Genomic DNA, 18,833 nt, shown 5'->3' on the forward strand with positions numbered 1-18,833 from the left:
CTTGCTCTCTATTCATTCTAATCATTGTGTTTCCCTTTTCTCAGTGAATCCTAATTACAATGGAGGAGAACCTAAGCGATCCAGGACTGCCTATACCAGACAGCAGGTCTTGGAACTGGAAAAAGAATTTCACTATAACAGATATTTAACAAGGCGAAGACGTATCGAGATAGCTCATTCCCTGTGTTTGTCTGAAAGACAAATTAAAATATGGTTTCAGAACAGGAGGATGAAATGGAAAAAAGACCATAGGCTGCCCAATACAAAAGTCAGATCCTCGTCTTCCTCCAATTCTACGAGCACTACAGCTAACGCCAATGCTGCAGTCACTGAGGAACTGTCGCAAGGCTCAGCACAGGATCAGCGAGCAGAGGATATCACAAGGTTATAAAATATAAACGAAATGACTCTTGATTATTTATAGAATTTTAATATATATTTTGGTTCTTGTCAGTAGTTTTTCTTGTGCGTAAAATATTGAGATGTTCCGAGCCCAAACTTTAGATGCATGTGATATAGCATGAAACCAGGTGAAATTACCTGCAGATTTTTTTACGACATTTCAGGGTTTTATTTATTTTTTCAAGTAAATGTTATGTTTAGTCAACTTATGAAAAGAAAAAAGTCGGTAGGTCTACGGGCATTTTGCCTTCTGAATTTAAATGCACATTTGTAGCACTCATGCGGAAAATAAATAAATAAAGTGACGTGAAAAAACATATTTTGTAAAATGTGAAAAATCCCAAAAACCAGCACGGAAGACAAAGATTAGCTCTTACACATTATCGTTTCCAATTTGAAAAAAAATGTGGTGACATATTTAACTGAGTTCAAAAGTTCGTAAGTAGCTTTGTCGTGGTGATTGTGTCCTAGACTGATTTCAACATGATCATTGTAAACTGCAATAAAGTTAAAGTGTATCTGTGGAAATCCCAGTGGTCAATAAAACAGTAAATGTGAATTAGTTTTACTTACATTTTTGTGAGTTATTCCTATTATTTTTAATTTTGTTGTGCATCATATTCTCAAATTTAGTAATGTATTATATTAGAGAATAAAAAAAACTAAAATGTAGTATTAACTGATTAGCTTGTCTCCAAGGCAGGAGAAAGCAGAACGCGGGCATTACATTTCTTGTAAATACTATGACGTTGACTATTTGAGAGAACATGTATGCAATCCGTTTGTGTTAAAATAAATAAATATATACCGAAATAAATAAATAATAGTTCAAACTTTTAAAACACAAGGAAATGCAGCTGGGGGTAGAAATTGTTATCCCAATTTATTCTATTCAGGGCGTTTTTATTTAAGGCATTCCTTTTATTGTGGAAGATGGGAAATATTTCTAATTAATAAAACAAACAAGGCAGACTAAAAACTGTAAAGCAAGTTTATCAAGTTTATTGTTCGGGAATGCTCATTGGGAAAAGAAACAGAACACAGGCACAATACACGTTTAACTCTTTGACTAATTAAAAAAAATAATACTATATATATATATATATATATATATATATATATATATATATATATATATATATATATATATATATATATATATATATATATATATAGTCTGCTTGCCCGAAACATCTTTGAATGTGCAGTTCTTATGTTTTTGCAAAGGGGGCACTTCTACACAACCTTTCAGTCCTGTTTTTGCTAGGCCCAATGCACTTCAATATGACGGATAAGGTTAGTGCACCCTACCAAAACAGATCAGATTGAAATAAACAATGCAGCGCTTACACTAAGAATTTAATAACTGTGGAATATATTTAGTAGTCAGTAGCAAACTTAAATATTAGTGTCATTACACTAAAGGATAACGAAGTAACGTTTTAATGCCTTGTCTACTGAGTCATTTGTTATTAGTCCCACACTGAAGTAAATTACTCCAAGACACAGAGAGGGGCACAATTCATGAGTTATATCTATTAATTATTTCTATTTCATGTGAGTTTTTGGTGTAGCCCATGCTAACTTCTTCTGAGTTAGGTAGCCAAGCAACATTACCTTAAGTTAATTAGTCTAACATATAGGTAAAACAAAGACAAGTGGCTTAACTTTTGCAAACCAAGGCAAAGACATTATAAGTAAATAATACGACTGATATAATATTGCAATACTGCGTGCACATGCTTTGCTTCTATATGAATTTGCATGAAGTTAGTACAAAAGAGCGTTTGGTGTGTGTGTGTGTGTGTGTGTGTGTGTGTGTGTGTGTGTGTGTGTGTGTGTAAGGGGTTCTCATCTGGATGGACATAATGCGTTTAGCAACAGCAAAAAGTGGTAAAATATATTGACTAAAATGCTGTTGTCCTCAAGTAAACGAGAACGCAAGTGCTCCTATTGTTAAGCTTTGCTTTTCATGTGGGTATGTGTGTGAATTTATGGCTGGCATCAAGGGAGCTTCCCCTATGTGGTATTAAACATAAAAGTTGCATATAGAAAGTACAAGTAAGCAGAACTAGTATGTGGGTCATTTAAGTAAATGCAGAAAATTGTTATAACAAAGTTTAGAAAAAATATTCAGTAGCCGAATAGTGAATCTACAGTTATTGATAATGGAGTAAAGATAATAATTAACATTTGTAGACAGGCAGAAGCAAAATAAGAAACAGTCATCAATCACCATTCTAACTGTAGATTGCACATAAAAATGAATTAAAGCCATTGTACACTCTTGACTATCCATTCAACTTGTCACTGCTGTTTGCGAAACTGCGTTTTTTCTGATAGTCTATTCAGTTTGTCGGTTTTAAGGAGATTTTTGAAACTACAGAGTTGGCAATGACATTTGCAAAATGTGTGTGTGTGTGTGTGTGATATTATCAATGTATTTATATTAAGAAGGAAGAAAGCCACCCCCAACAGTCACTGCAGCCATTCCTTTTTAGACTCTGACGCCTCCATGTAGAGCGGTTGAAAAGATGCGTTACTGAAGTTCGGGTAAACGGCAAAAATGAGTTCATGGAGAGGACAAATTTTCTATCCCATTAGCTTTATTTTAGCCAGGCAGGCTGACCTCTTATCACTGCTGACATTGGTAGGTCTCCCAACGTGTACCTTCTGTGTGTTTCTACATAGATTTAGGGCTCCATCACTATTCAGTCTTTTGTAGATTTTACCATAGTAATGAGAAGGGTTAGGGCACTTCAATGCCTGTTATTGCACTGTGTCCATCTAAAATTTCCAAAATAAAAGGGAAAAGAGGTGAATCTGCGGCCAACTCCCCCAACCTAGTTTCGCGCCTTTCCTTAGCCTGAAAACCTTTAAATGGTTGTCCTGAAACTTCAAAAGTATGCAACTGTTTACAAGTTAAGAGTTTCTTGCCATTTAGCACATTTTGTCGGTGTGTTTAGAAATAGGTTGTCTGACCAGTAGGAAAATATAGACCACTGCATCCCAATCACAACTTTAATGGGAATAATTGATGTGTATTTGTATGTAAGTTTGTTAGAGCGGCTTAAATGTTTGCAACCACAGCTATGAGATATAACAATTACTTTATCCCCAAAATTAAGTGTTTCACTTTCACAGCAAGATTAATACTTTTTTGTCCACACACACACACACACACACACACACACACACACACACACACACACACACACACACTCGCGCGCATGTCTTTCTTAATTTTAGAGAAAGAAAGTCTATATAAATCTGGTTTTGTTTTAGTTTAGCAAAATAAGGATATGCATTGTTGTTTAGGAAATCTTAATTCTACCTGCGTTTCGTGCACTGCTAAAGAAACCGTGTTAATGGAAAATAAAGTTCAGACAATTTCATATTGTTTTGCTGATGAAACAACAACTTATTTTGCTATTGTGTCTTGCTTCATAGCTCTCAACTGTCCATATTTTCGTAGAATGTCCAGATTTTTGCCTCATATGTTTGTCTTTTCCTCATAAAATTTGTGGTTTTCTGGGAAATCACTGGGATGATCCAAGGAATGAAGTCATTAAATAATGACATACATTTGAGTTTGACTTCATATCCTTCAGAAAATACATGTTAACCCAAATCCTGATAGTCTGCCGACTTTCTAAGTTTATTGGAACAATATTTAAAACCTCTTCATATTGTGGGGTCTTTGTTCCCTGTTATGTTGGGCTTTGTCCAGATTTCTTGCACTAAGAGGTTGAAAGGTATGCACTGCGTCTACGTGTGAATTCAATGGTATGTGACTGTATGAAGTACAGAGGCTTAGTTTATACATAATCTAAACAGGATAATGTGGCTTTGCAATGCATAGATTTTATTTAGGGGCAAGCTACATAAGAAAAAAATATTTAGTGAATGTTTAACATAACATCTCTTTGCCAGACAACAGTACAATTGCGGTGACTTAGGTGATTATGAGGGTCGAAAGTTGATTAGAATTAAGTGAAGGAGTGAATTAACAAAGGTATCGATCACGAATTTAGAGTTATAAGTGTTAATTGTGTGGTTTCCTGTTTTGTTTTCCTTGTGACATAATGTTACTGTATGCATAACTCCACCTCACAGTTTAAGCCATCATAACTAAGGCTGCTTTCAGCTTTTTGCCATGGAATAAACATATTACTGTACAGAACGCTGCAGTTTGCACGCTTTAATATAAAACCCGAATTTTAATTTGACATTTTTATTCACTCCAGTAGCATAGTCTATCAAAGTATGTTTCTTGTTGTCTTCCTGTATGTTTACCTCCTGAATTTTGTTAACAGGAAACACTTCATGTGGCCCAGTTTCATTTTACATGCCAGATCTGGATTTATTTTCCTCTTCATCTTCTGTAATTTTTACGCACCATCGTTTTAAATTACAGTAAGATGTAAAGATATACTGTTCACATGCAGTCATCACAATAACAAAGAACTGTTGCCTTTATTAGCACTCAGAAATCGAGTTTCTGGACGCCTGCCAGTGTCAGTGTCACTTCAGGCAAAATGGCTACCAAAATCGTCACTGTGAAGTAATAGTAAAAATAATACTCGAGAGGGAGATAACACGTTTTATGATCATTTGGTTAATTCTTTCTTGCATGATGACAGGTTCAACATTGTGAATTAAGATTAACGGTTTAGTTTAATGTTTTGCAGCTTTAGAAATAGGAGCCATACCTTTCAGACATCCACATCCAATACACATTTAAGGTAATATTACTGAAACAATAACGAAATTTTCGCATTCACATTTGAATTCAAGGAACACAGTCTCATAATGAGCCGTTAGTAGACATTCAAAAAAAGTATATTTCCCTGTTTGATTTCCAGACAAAATGTAGCTGTCTTGAAGCACCACCAGCCAAACGTAAGAAGTAAAGTGTATGGGCTGCAGGAGCGCGCTCATGCGCGCAAAAGATAATTATATGAAACTACAATAACAATCATATTACCGGAATCAATTTTTTAACGTGCAAAACATACTTAGTCTGTTGCATAGTAGTTGGTAAACAGTTTAGGGTTAAGCAAATATTAGATGTCAAGTAAAGCTCAAATAAGGGAAAAGAAGGACCCGGAAGTACTGAAGTCTGGGTGGGTTTGCTTGTTAGCAGCGAATGTTGTTGTTCAACATCATCCTGAAATAAAGCTTAGGAAGATTGTGGTACACACTAGAAAGCACACTAATGCAATCACACCATTATCTGATGAACGTGCAAGGCACACATCCATGTGAAGGCTATGTTGGTACTGCAGCAGTTCGAAATTTAACTCAAATGTTTCGAGGTGAACTGTAAATACCTCAGTCATCAACGTGTGTTTGTGTGTGCGTGTGTGTGTGTGTGTGTGTGCGTGTGCGTGCGTGTGTGTGTTAGCTGTAACATGGTATGTGCTTGCACTAAAACTAAAGTGTCAGCTTAGGAATACGTAAATGCGGCCTAAATGGATGCTCTAATGTTGTGACATGCTACCTTTGGACCTGGACCTCCCGATGGCTTAGAGGGCTACTAACATTTTTGTAAATATTTAGGGAACCTTCGCAAACTATTTGTTTGTAAGTTTTCCCTAACATTTCCTAAGGTCATGACCCCATGTCTGGACAGGCGAACAATGGAATTTTCAAAGTAAAAGGCGTCTCAGAGTGAAAATTATGTTTTCAAATTGTCTTATTTTTTCAAAGTAAAAGATGTCTCAGTGTAAAATTATGTTTTCAACTTGTCTAAAGTCCTCAGTTCCCCACTAACTCTTTGCTAAAACATTAATTGATCAAATATGCTTGTTTTGGTTCGTCTGTTGTTTAGCTGTTATGATGCAGTAGTTCCTTAATGTGCTTCAGGTTTAAATAAGTGAAGTCACCCTTTTCTTGAGTTCTAATTGTTCTAGGGGACAATGCATGTTTTAGTAGAATAATAAAGATTGGTTTGACTGGGAGTCCTCTACAGGTCCACTTTACTTCTTAAGTTAAGCATAATATATTGTTATAAATAAATCCTGTACACGCATAACATGTCTGCACTCTTAAGTTTTAATCAGAGAATTATAATTCCATTAGGAGGTTCTGATATGAAATGTCAGAATAATTGTTGGAAATTGGGATTTTGTTTTGATAGACTATGCATTTTCAAACGAACGATACTTGTAATCATCTTTTGAGATGTAAAGTCTCTTCCCACAACATTGTCCCACATCTGGAACATTAATACGATTGGATGAAAAAACACCATTATCTTAGAACACCACCACTTAAGTGAGACATACAAGCGTTGCAAACAAGTAATATTTTTAACTTAACAAATTATTATGTCTTGACAATATTTGTTTGCTTGTTTATTTATTTATTTATTTATTTTCTCTCCCCCATCAAGGATGCAAACTTAGATCATATTTCCAAACGAATAATAATTTTAAAACATATTAAACCTGTAAGTTGTACTGGTATTGCTTCTAAGTGTCCAGTATCTGTGTTAGTGTAGTGATGCAGTTTTCTGTGGTGTCTGATTTTTTAATAGTTCCTAATGTTTACAGATATGACTGCATACAATGTAGCAGTAACTACTCAATTGCAGATGTAAACCTGCTTTTGATCAGTTTGTAAAGAGTGTTGCTAGTAAGTAGTTTCTTTGCATTTTAGGCTACACAATAACATAGTTATACTTTAGTTGCTTTTCTTTTTATAGAAGATAAAGAAAATGCTGTCTTGACAGTAAAATATGCTGTATGGCATCTGCCATTTCCTTAAGTTTTGTTTTAGCTGATTTACTTCACTGTTGATTTAATGTACTCCACAAATAATATGCTTTGTGAAATTCTTATATATAGTGTTTTAGCAGTAGCAGGTTACAGTATACTGAGATTTTTGATTTGATTTAATGTAATGCAAAGATTCATCTCCATAGAGGAAATTCTACAGGGTCTAAGTGGCAGAATCTAATGTTGTTTTTGTATCATTTTGAAAAAAAAAAAAAAACATGATCCCAGTTTAAAATGGTTAGTCAAGAAAATTTTCTGAAACTCAGTTTAGTGATGTCTGCTGTGCACCAATGTTAAGAAATCATTTCGTCCAACATGTACAAATATTGCAATGAGTACACATTTATCTTGTGCTCTCGGTGTTAAGTGCCATTTTTCCTGATTGTTAATTCTGTGGCTTAAGGCCTGAACATTTAATCCAATTAAATGCTAGCAGTTTTGTATGGAGAGTCTTATGACAATTATCCATTCACATATAAATTAGAATTTTCCTGGTACATTTGTAAAATAACTTACAGTTCTTTATTTTCAATCCTGGTTTGATTTCAATAGCAGAGTAATACATTTTCTGGCATTTTTGTTGATATCAGATAACTGAAATAAGGCTGGTACCCTGCATTAAGAAATCATTGAAAGTGCTGTGGTCTAATACACAGTGAATGAAAACATAATGTCTTTTCAACACAAATATGTTAATCCCAACATTTCTAACCCCCTTTATCATATGTTGTTAGCCCATAATTATTTCCTGCATTTTACTGCATTATTATATCAATTTGGTTTTCAAATATATATTAGACATAGTAACAAGGGAAAAAAAAATCCATCACATCCTTCAATAAAAATAAGCTATTTCCTGTAGTTGTATCAACTCATAAATTGAACCAAATTTTATGGGCGTCTAAACTTTTATTGAACTTACCTGGTTGTTCAGTTGAAGAACCATACCACCAAATCATGACAAAACAGAAATGTTTCTGTGTAGGAAAATGCTTGCATAAGAACCTTGTAAGTTAATTTTTATGGGAAGTAGTAATGTGCTCGGATGGATGCTTTCAGGTTTAACATGTCTGAAATTTGAAATTAGCCTTTGCTGCCAGTTTCTATGAAATCTTACATGATTAGCTGTCTCTCCTTTTTATCTATTAATTTGCTTGTGCATGCAAATACTATTATCTTTAACCTGTTATATAAAGATGCTTAGTGAACTGGCCCAGAGTTTGTTATGAGATGCCTCACCAAGCCAATGCTTAGGCATTCAAGTGCGAGTATGTTAGCTAACTGAGTTACTCTGTCTCAGCTATTTCTGTGATATGCATGTTCAGACGGACATATGGACAGGCACACACACACACACACACACACACACACACACACACACACACACACACACACACACACACACACACACACTCACACTATCTCTCTCTCACACACACACACACACACACACACACACACACACACTCTCTCTCTCTCTCTCTCACACACACACACACACACACACACACACACACACACACACACACACACACACACACACACACGCATACACACACACACACACAATGGAGCACAACTATTCCAGAGAGTAGCTAATGACAGGAAATTGCTAAAATCCTTGCTTTATAGTTTCTACCAAAACAAAGAGTTACATACTGCAGGCAGTGTTAAATGTTGCAGAGTTACATACTGCAGGCAGTGTTAAATGTTGCAGAGTTGCATACTGCAGGCATTGTTAAATGTTGCGGAGTTACATACTGCAGGCAGTGTTACATGTTGTAGAGTTGCATACTGCAGGCAGTGGTAAATGTTGTCAGCAGTCTGAGCAGTCATATTCTAAGAAAGAATCCTTCATGAAAGTACCAAGAGTTCTGGAACACAGTGGTAATATCACCCATGCTGTGGCATAACCATTTATACTTCTTTTCTGAAAAATGGAATATATGGGTGAGCTGTTTTCAGGAGCACAACTTAAATGCTCATTTAGTTTTTCAGTAGGATATTCAGTAATGTAGTCTAATATATCAGATTTATTTACAAGCCTTGGTTATAACTTTTGAACCACTGGATCATTTACAAGGCACTGTCCTGGAGTCATACAATCAATGGAGATGCATGAAGATGTAAATTTTAGCGTCTAAGTAGATTAACATGCAGCCATAATAATAATAGCAGTACAACTGGACATAATATATTTGAGTGTATTTATATGTAAACAACAATATTTAACTGCATATTTTAAAGTAATGTCTCATCTCCATTTTTAGTAGAGTGCAACAGTGAAGTAAATTAGCTAAAAAATAAGGAAATGGCTGAGACAGATCTGCAGATGAAACTGTTTCAATGTGGGAAGCAGAAATAGTCAGAGGCTAGCTAGTGAGGGCTGATGAACTTGGTAACACTTTGAAGGTTATTCTGGGTGAGGTGAGACCACTTTAAAAGATGCAGTCAAATATTCTTGTTTAAAATATCTGAGCATCTGGAAACTTTGCCTTACATTAAAGGCATTCTTGTTTCTAAAGGAGTTCAATTCTCACATTTGTAAGGAGGCAAAATAATGCTTGAACCCGCAGACTTTAATGTCAGACCATCATTTGTCCTTTGCTCTTCATCCTAACTTCAGTCATTCCACTAAGAATGATGAGGTGTAGTGTGCTGAAGGTTTGGAGTACCTCACTCGGATTCCAGCATGTCTGCTTCCTGTTTTTGGAACATTTCTTTTAGTAAGAAATGTTTGTTGCTTTTATGTACATGTCCTGTGTAAGGTATTTAACCTTATTTTAAAGAAAACCATTCACTGCAAGAACAGTGAGATCGCACACTTATTGTTTTGATTATGATTTTTATAGAAATGGAGCATGTAAGTTTTTCACTATCATGGCAATTAGCTTTTGGACTGTTTGCTTAGATTATTAGCAATAACTTATTGTGCTCTTTCTAACCAAACAGAAACAGTCAGAGGTTCATAGGTGTATACCAGGCAAACAACCATGGGGCCTTTTTCAACTTAGCCATGCAACCAAAATGTATCTCACATGTCTCTGTGCCATACAGGGTATTTTAAGAGGTGTATATAAGCTAGGGTATGATTTATCAGTTGCATCTTACTTGTACTGTAACCATCTTAAACGGGATATGGTTAATGCTAGACGTATACAACACAATTGTTTCATTAAATGCTGTGCATTCATTGCCTTTTAAACTGGTATGTAAATACATTGTTTAACAGACTAAACTCATTTACAAAAATACTTCCTTATTCAAAATGCTATCTTTATTCCTCTCAGTAATTATAAAAAGTGGCATGCTTGATAGCTGCAGTATCAGTTAAATGCTGTTTTCTTAAATTAGAAATCAAGAAAACAACAAATTTTGAGAGGTAAATCAGTCATCATACAAACAGGACTTTCGAGTAAACAAAGTATGTTTATCATTGTTGAGCATGTCATTTTATTTATAGTTGCCACCACGATAGTTAAACTATAATTTAAGTATTAATGGTAAGGCAATTTTTATTTTTTCCTGTCTGCATTGTTTATTATGTAAAATATAATTGTGAATAAACTGCATCTTTTTAAAAGTATATCCAAACATGTGATGCATGCAGCTATCAGTGGTGTGTGTGTGTGTGTGTGTGTGTGTGTGTGTGTGTGTGTGTGTGTGTGTGTGTGTGTGTGTGTGTACGTGCACATGCCCAGTGGATGTGCACTGTTGGGTCATATAAGTAGCATGCTGCTAGTAATGGTGCTATAAAATAATTTGTTTTTCTTAGGCATGTTTTTGGCAAGCATACTTTGGGAAGTCAATGCAATGTTTGGTTGGGTCAACCAGGCCTCTGTTTATAATGGTTGCTAATAAGATATATATGGTTGCCAATGTATAAAACAATTCTTTCAAAAGATAGAGATGTTGTTAAATTTAGAAGATCCCTAAGTCTTTCAAATAAATTAATTGATGAGAGAATTAGCTGAACATTCTAGGTTTGTCATCCTCCTCATCAAATGCATAGATGTCCAACCATGGGAATGGGGAATTTATCAAGTTATGTATGAGATGTTACACATGGCTACATTCTGCTTACAGCAATACTTTAAACAATAAGAAATAAATGCAGGTAGCATAATTAGACACCTATGATGTGATTGTATTAGACTGTAGTAACTTGCAAATGAATCTGTTCAGGTGTTAGGAAGGCTGTAAATTTAGACCTGGTCCAAGTAATCTTAATGAAACAATCTTTTGTAGTGTAGCATTCAAAGCGAGGTCACAGCCAGTTTTATGTCAGTGGAGTTATAGCTGTATACTTAATAATACTAGTGTGTGATATATATATATATATACACAACATAAGGTATTTTACTGTGCTTAAAGTGCCGGAGTTAGCCATGATTCATATGCATTATTAATTTTGATTAAAAAAGCATGTTAAGTCATGATATACCAGGACAGACTTTTTAACAAAAGACATGCAGATCACACAATAATTATTTCCCCTTTGACCTCATTAGTTACTCATCCACATCTGTAAAGCAGCAGAACATGAATGAAATGTATACATTATAGGGCAGTCTCACTAAGTAAACAGTAATAATATTTATAGATTCGTTATTGTTTTTTACTGCACTACAATATGGCATGCTGAGGTATGTACAATTCACTTGGTAAAATATGTAAAAGATTCATGTCATATGCAATGGTTGCCAGTGCAACACTCTCTCTCTCTCTCTCTCACACACACACACACACACACACACACACACACACACACACACACACACACACACACACACACTTAATTCAATTGCAAATGCTTCGCAAAGCAAAATCAAGTGACTTTCCAGATGCAGTTATATTCACTGGGCTGTCATGCAACCACAATTTTTGGATATAGTCTGGATTCTTCTGGCAGTTAGAAATGGTGGAACTTGAGTAGAAATTCATCAGTTTGTTTCCTGCTGTGGGACCTTAGCCTATATGATTCGAATGCCATCAAACAGCCTAACAAACTTTAAAACTACTTGCCCACAGGCAGTAATTTCTCTGTTGGCCAGTGGCAACTAAGACATCCAACCTTACACGTTTACAGAGTCATCCAGGAAATGGCTACATTGCCAAAACAAGGTCAGACACTGTGCAGCAAATGGGAGCTTAAGGACCAATGTGCAGAGGAAGATGAGAATTTGAGCACATGATTGCTGTTAGACATCTTACATGCAACATGAGTAACACTCAGCACTCATTTTGGGAGCTATTTATCCATCTGGCGGTGTATGTTGGTCTTATGAGCAGCTACACATTGTGATCTTATATGTGACGCTGATAGTTGCTAAGAGAAGGCTGACATCCGTACTGTAAGTTGATGAATTTACTCCCACCTCACATAGTACCACTGAGTAGTTTTACTGAATTTAACATTAGCTCACGTCCCTCCCCACATAGTACCAAATTGTAATTTTACTGATTTAGACTTAACATATGATGGAAAACACATATTCATCTGTACCTCTCAACCTCACTGTGTAAGAATTCTGGACAAAGCCAAAAGTAATTGGGGGAATGCTCAGAACCAGGGTCATATTTTAACTATGTGTCTTATAAACCTGAAAAGTTGCTAAGACAACAGTGTTTGCTTTAACATCTATTTTCTGAAGGATGTGAAGTCTGAACCCCAAATGTCTGTCATTATTTATTTAATTCAATTCTCAGTGATTTGCTAGAAAACCACACATTTTAAGGAACACACAAAAATATGAAACAAAAATATGCACGTTTTGAGAACATTTGGACAGTTGAGAGGTATGCAGTCACCATTCGAATGACTTTCCTCTGCTAAGGTACAGTGTAGCCAAGAAAATAAAGTCACAGTAAGTGTGCTGCAAAAGTACAATATGTCATTATATTCAAGTGTTCCAAGTTTCTGCCTCAGTTTCCCTACTAAAAACAGGTTTATAGTCAATACTGTGTCAGTAGTAGCTTATATGAGAACTAGGTTTACCACCTGTCCCACTTTGTGAGGGACAGTCCCTCTTTGGGCAGTTGTGTCCTGCAAAAAAACTGAAAAAATAGAAAATGTCCTGAGATTTTAGGACAAAATTATTTCCTATATTTTATGTAATAGTTGTATAAAACAGTTATTCTGTATCTGAAATGCATAAATGTTATAAGAAACAGAATAAGGAACTATAATGCTACAATAATAAGCTTTTATTTAGGCAAAGAAACTGAAGTTCTGTCCTTTGTATTGGCCGTGGGTATGTTTCATCCTGCAAAATCTGATGTTTGCACCAAAAATGTCCCACTTTGGGCATTTGAAAAGGTGGCAACCCTAATGAGAACACGAGGGATGTCAACATGTTTGCCACTTAGAGTGGTAGTGGTGGTGGGGAGGTACATTTGAAAGGGGATACAACGCGAAAAGTAAACGAGGTAAATCACTTTCGTTATTTAAATAGCGCCCTTTGATGTGACGCCTATGCGTGCGTGTCTTTTTGTAGCATAAGGTAAAACTTCCTTCAAAGTGGCAGTAAACGACCTCTTCATACTCATACAACGTGTGTTAGAGCATAGTTTAAATAACTGGAGTAGATTTGCCTTTTATGTTGCATTTTGTGTAACGTGTACACATTGTTGAGATCTATGATGCTACTTGCTTTTTATCATTTGCCTTTTATTTCTGTAACTAAACATGGCATTTTCAGTAAACCAGGGAACTTGGTTCGTAACAATTAATACTTCCCCATTCATTACACCTCATTAAAAAAGTGTCCTGTCCAGTCTGCGATCATATGGCAATTACTTGTTGGGAGCGGTAAAGATGTCAAGGAATCAAGGTGTTTTACTCAAGATTTCTGTTACAGTAAACGTTTCCGTAGGTGGCCAAATAAACTTAAGAGTGCCATTGGGAGGTGAGTCGTGATTTTACTCGCTACATTTTAGGTGAATTATTGGTGTAGTCAGTAATCTTTTCTTTCTTTACGTCTTTCTATACATATAGCTTGCAAGTCTGCACTTCTTTTGTAATGTTTTGCTTGAACACCATCGACACTGCATCTGTTTTGTTCATGCGTCGTTAAGTCTCAACTGTTCAGATTTTTGCAGACTGTCCAGATTTTTGCCTCATATTTTTGGTGTGCTTCTCGTAAAATTTCTGCTTTTCTGGACCTTTGTGACAAATCAGTGAGTACTGAATTCCCTAAGTAATGACAGGCATTTGAGTTTCAGACTTTAAATCCTTCAGAAAATGCATGCTAACACAAGAATGTTTTTCTAGCAACTTTCTAAGTTTCTAAGAGCAATATTTAAAAAATGTCCCTATTTTTGTGACTTTGACCCCCATTATATTTGGCTTCATCCAGATTTTGTGTGCTGAGAGGTTGAGAGCTATGTGGATCATCGAGCTCCTTCTCCCATTTTTGATTATGGCATCAGTTATTTCATGTCACCTGTAATCTGTATATCACAACGAACGTTTTTCAGATTTCATATAACGTAATTCTAAATTAAGTGTGAAGATTCGTTTTTGCCAGTTACAACACCACAGAATTCAACATAATGGCTATACTTTCCCAGACTTATTCTCTGAAAGATAAATGGGTGGACAGAGCATTTTTTATCGTCCGCGTCTGTTCTGATGTTCAGAATATCTAGTGTTTGTCTTATTTATTGTTTAACACAACAGTACGTCAATATATTTTCAAAGAGTCCCCTCTCCCAAAAAGTTCTCCATTACTCATTTAAGTAGTCAATTGCTAAAGGACTAAGCTTGATTTCAAATGTTTTAGGCATCAAGTTGTTGAAAGTGGCTTTTCTTCTCTGAGGGGTGCTGATCCTTAAAACTAGAAACATTACGCGTTTGACAGTAAAATTATTAGTGCATGTTGTCTCAGTCTACCGCATGAAATTTAGGCATATTACAATTATTGACTGACGCCTGTTGTTATGCTCCCTAACCTCCCTCAGAAAATGTGGATTCTGGTATGTATTTCTAAATAACAGACTGCACTCCGTAGAGATGGTTTTTACTAAGAAAAATAAAGGTTGTTTTTAAATGCGCATAAAGGGATTTCATGTAATAGTTAAAACAATTATTTACATATTGAAAATTAGAGGACTAGTCCATAGGCGCAGTGTATCTATTTAATAACAAGATTTGTTTAAAATGCACTAATATGTCTCCCGAGGGCTGCAGAGAAGGCTCTGACACGGGGAGACCCTCCTATTCTCGATGGTTTGTTTAAACACAACCCTGCAATGTTCACTTATTTCACTGAAGTAATTACAGAGCCAGGAAGGAAGACAACGGGCCTACACACTGGGCTGCTCCTGCTTGCTGAAGGCTGAGCCTATCTGCCAAGGACTGAACACAACTGAGGGCATGTAGAGGTCAGGAGTCATTTAAGTCTCTATTTCTATTGGAATCCAGATGGCTTGAGAGTAACTCTTGCAAGCAGCATTATTTGTTTTAGGGGTGCCTGTCGTGTTGACGGGACGCATTTAAATGCCTTATCACTTGACTTATCAGAAACATTGCATTTTACTCGGATACTACGACTTTCACTCCAAAAAGATTTTTGACTGCTTACACCCATTATTGTGAATAAATTTTAAAGGCCATTTTGTCACTGCACCCACAATTTGTTCACTTGGTAAACACGTTGCTGTGTGTTTTCTCAAGATAAATACAATGACGGCTTAAGCCAACAAAGGATTTAAAATAATGATATAACTTAAAACAATGCAACTTTTGATGTTTTAAATGCCAGACGAGACATTATTTTCAAGTCTTAGGGTCACGATAATCAAGTGATATGTGTGTGTGTGTGTGTGTGTGTGTGTGAGAGAGAGAGAGAGAGAGACAGACAGACAGACAAAAATTTCTTGAGGTTCATATCCTGTTGTGATACTAATTTCTGTGGATCACAACATTAGTACTTCATTAAGTTTTCGTTTCTGTCTATCCATTTGTCTGCAAGACGTGGTCAGACATTACTGAGAGCTTTGTTTGGTCTGCAGTTGGAGATTGTGTGCGGTATTGCGGTCATTTATACATAGATGTGAATTTAGTATGTTCACTTATGCAGAAATCCAGCTGCTGCTTTGCGTGTTGTTATGATCCAGTCAGAAGCAGTTGAAAACACAAATTTAACCTGCAAGAATGCAGAAGTTACAGAGCAGATAGGTCACCCGTCCAGAAAAACACAGAAACCTATTGCAGATTTACTTTTACAAGTTTCCTAATTTCTTAGTTAGAATACACCAGGTGAGTTGTGTAAGAAGGGCATCAGCGGAAAGTGTATTCTTCTTCTTTATTTATAGATCTTAAGTAAGGACACCTTATGTTACTTCTCAGACCACCCACCAGTCATGACTTTATCGCAATCACAAAGACTATACAAAAATTATTTTTCTCATTTATTTTCACTTTTGTTTTAATTTATTTTCACTTTTGTTTATTGTTTGTAAGAACATGTCAGACTATAGAGCAGCGTATTAGTATTTTCCATATTTATTTGAATACATGGTTTTACTCGAGTTTACAAAGTAAATAAACAGAACAAAACAAGCAAAATTCCCCAATTTTAGAATTTGAAAGCGCCCTAGTATATCAAGCGTCGACATGTCCTATATACCCTGAGCCAATTGCTATTACTGCTGCCTCAATTAATGCTAACGACCCCAAATTGGGAACAATTTATACATGACATTCTAATATACATTTCCTGAGCAAAACGAAATACGAAACCATAATTGTCAGGCAGTAGTGACTGACCAATCCTCCGAAATTTACTAGAAAAACGCAAGGGAGAAAGTAAAAATATGACAAAAAGTCTGCAAATTCAGGGACAGTTGACAGACATGATAGTAAGTTATGGATAGACCATTATGTTGTGAATTCATAGGGATTGCCAGTGCTTGTGTCATGGACTGCTTTTTTGCTTATTTGTGTTTTTAATTTCTGTACTTTGTTGCAGCATGGCTGTTCCGTTATACTCCTTTTACAACACTATTGGTAAATTTTGCATTCATAAGTATCTCATATGCTGATGCTCATTTGTTTATACATACATACATACATATATATATATATATATATATATATATATATATATATATACTTTTTTTTTTTGCTATGTTGCTGTTTAGTCTGGACTTTTTTAGAATTTCGTTATTATGCTATGACTGGATCATTGTTGAAAAATGTTTAACTGAATCAGTTCATCTGCCTAGTAATAATCTGGTTATGGTGTCCTAACCATTAGAAAGTCTATAATTACAGAGAAGCAAAATAAGGCTGGCCTCCAATATTCCTTGATAGGGTGTTTTCAGTCCTACAGCTGATTTGTCCTCATTCCCTTATTAATACAATGCTTTCATTTGGTTAACAGATGGGTGAAAGTAATTGATATGGGAATTTCATAAGGATCTGTTTGGGCTAATTCAGCACACATGTTTTCCAAAAGTTATTTTCTTATTGTCCTACTTATGTGTTTTCATGTAAGGCACACATCACTACAGTTTATAGTCGTTGTTCTACAACAATGAAATGGATGAATTTTTGATAATGTATCCTTTTTAAAACACCCTTGAATAAGTCCCACAAATAGCCCTTTCTTAACTTCCATATAATTTCACCCCAAAACTAGCATGGACTGACATGGCCACCTTCATAAGGCACATTCTGAGGAGCTTCCCTTTTAAGAAGTATTTCAGCAAGCAAGAATGACGTCTTCACTTGCATTTAAGTTATCTACTCAATAATTTTACACCAGTGTGGCATATGGGAAAAATCATCTATCTCATATTTTTCTCCAGATTATCAAATAATTTTTTTGTAGGATCATGTGCACATTCATGCTTCTCATGACTGTACATGGAAGGGGTAAACTTACAAGAGTTGACATGTTACCGTAATGGGTTTAAATTCAAATGTACTGTCTTGCCTCCAATAAAAAATGGACTTATTCTCTTGGAGCATATTATTTAAGCTGGCCAGTGATTTATTATGAAAGCAACAATGTCCTCATATATAAGACTGATGGTTTGCCATCGACTGGGAAATAACATTTTCCTCAACAAAATCTCTAGTTAAGTGTTTTTCAGTTTATGATGTAATTGCCGTGCTGATGTGTATCCACTTGTATGTTTCAGTCTGACCTTGTTGTATTTGGATTTCTTGACCACACTGAAGTCATGCCTACACTGTGTCCTTTCCTTCAGTGTAAGTGTATTGATGAGTAATCAAAAACTCTAGAGCCAGGTGACAGGCTGCTTCCAATTTCAGTTTTGCATGTAAATGTATTATGTTAACTTATGATTTATTGTAACATAATTGGTTTTGGTCAAGCTTACTACAATATGGTACACTGAATCAGTTTGCTTCTGTAGTAAGATTTGTATCTAAGCTAAGCTTTTTGTAACCTGAAATCCCAAAATGACAAGATGTCATTCAACAAGGGATGAAGTGAGCGAGAATTTGGAATGCCTGTTAAGCATATTACAGCTTTATGCAGCTATGTTATGGTTGCAGTAGTTCATGTTGCTCTTGGTCTATAACAATACTTTGCAAATGAAAAAGGGAGAGGAGGCAATGTGGTAAAATATGAAAACTTATTCACTGGCGTTATCTAACAGAGCTAGGAAATTCTG

At 35.6% G+C, this 18,833-nt stretch overlaps 2 protein-coding genes across 6 annotated transcripts in view; both read left to right on the top strand.

The window, feature by feature from the left end:
• The window catches only part of HOXC4 (homeobox C4), a 1,839-nt gene extending 878 nt beyond the window's left edge, over window positions 1–961 (top strand). Inside the window, exon 2 of the mRNA XM_044083943.1 lies at window positions 45–961. Within this exon, the coding sequence (XP_043939878.1) occupies window positions 45–391 (347 nt within the window). The 3' untranslated portion in view covers window positions 392–961. The remainder of the gene's footprint in view (window positions 1–44) is intronic.
• Window positions 1–18,833, top strand: part of LOC122811830 (homeobox protein Hox-D3-like) — a 1,090,053-nt gene that overhangs the window by 50,942 nt on the left and 1,020,278 nt on the right. The gene's annotated exons all lie outside the window — the stretch shown is intronic.

The sequence above is a fragment of the Protopterus annectens genome, chromosome 9.part0 (genome assembly GCF_019279795.1).
Source record: "Protopterus annectens isolate FY-2018-M chromosome 9.part0, PAN1.0, whole genome shotgun sequence".
Lineage (NCBI taxonomy): Eukaryota > Metazoa > Chordata > Ceratodontiformes > Protopteridae > Protopterus > Protopterus annectens.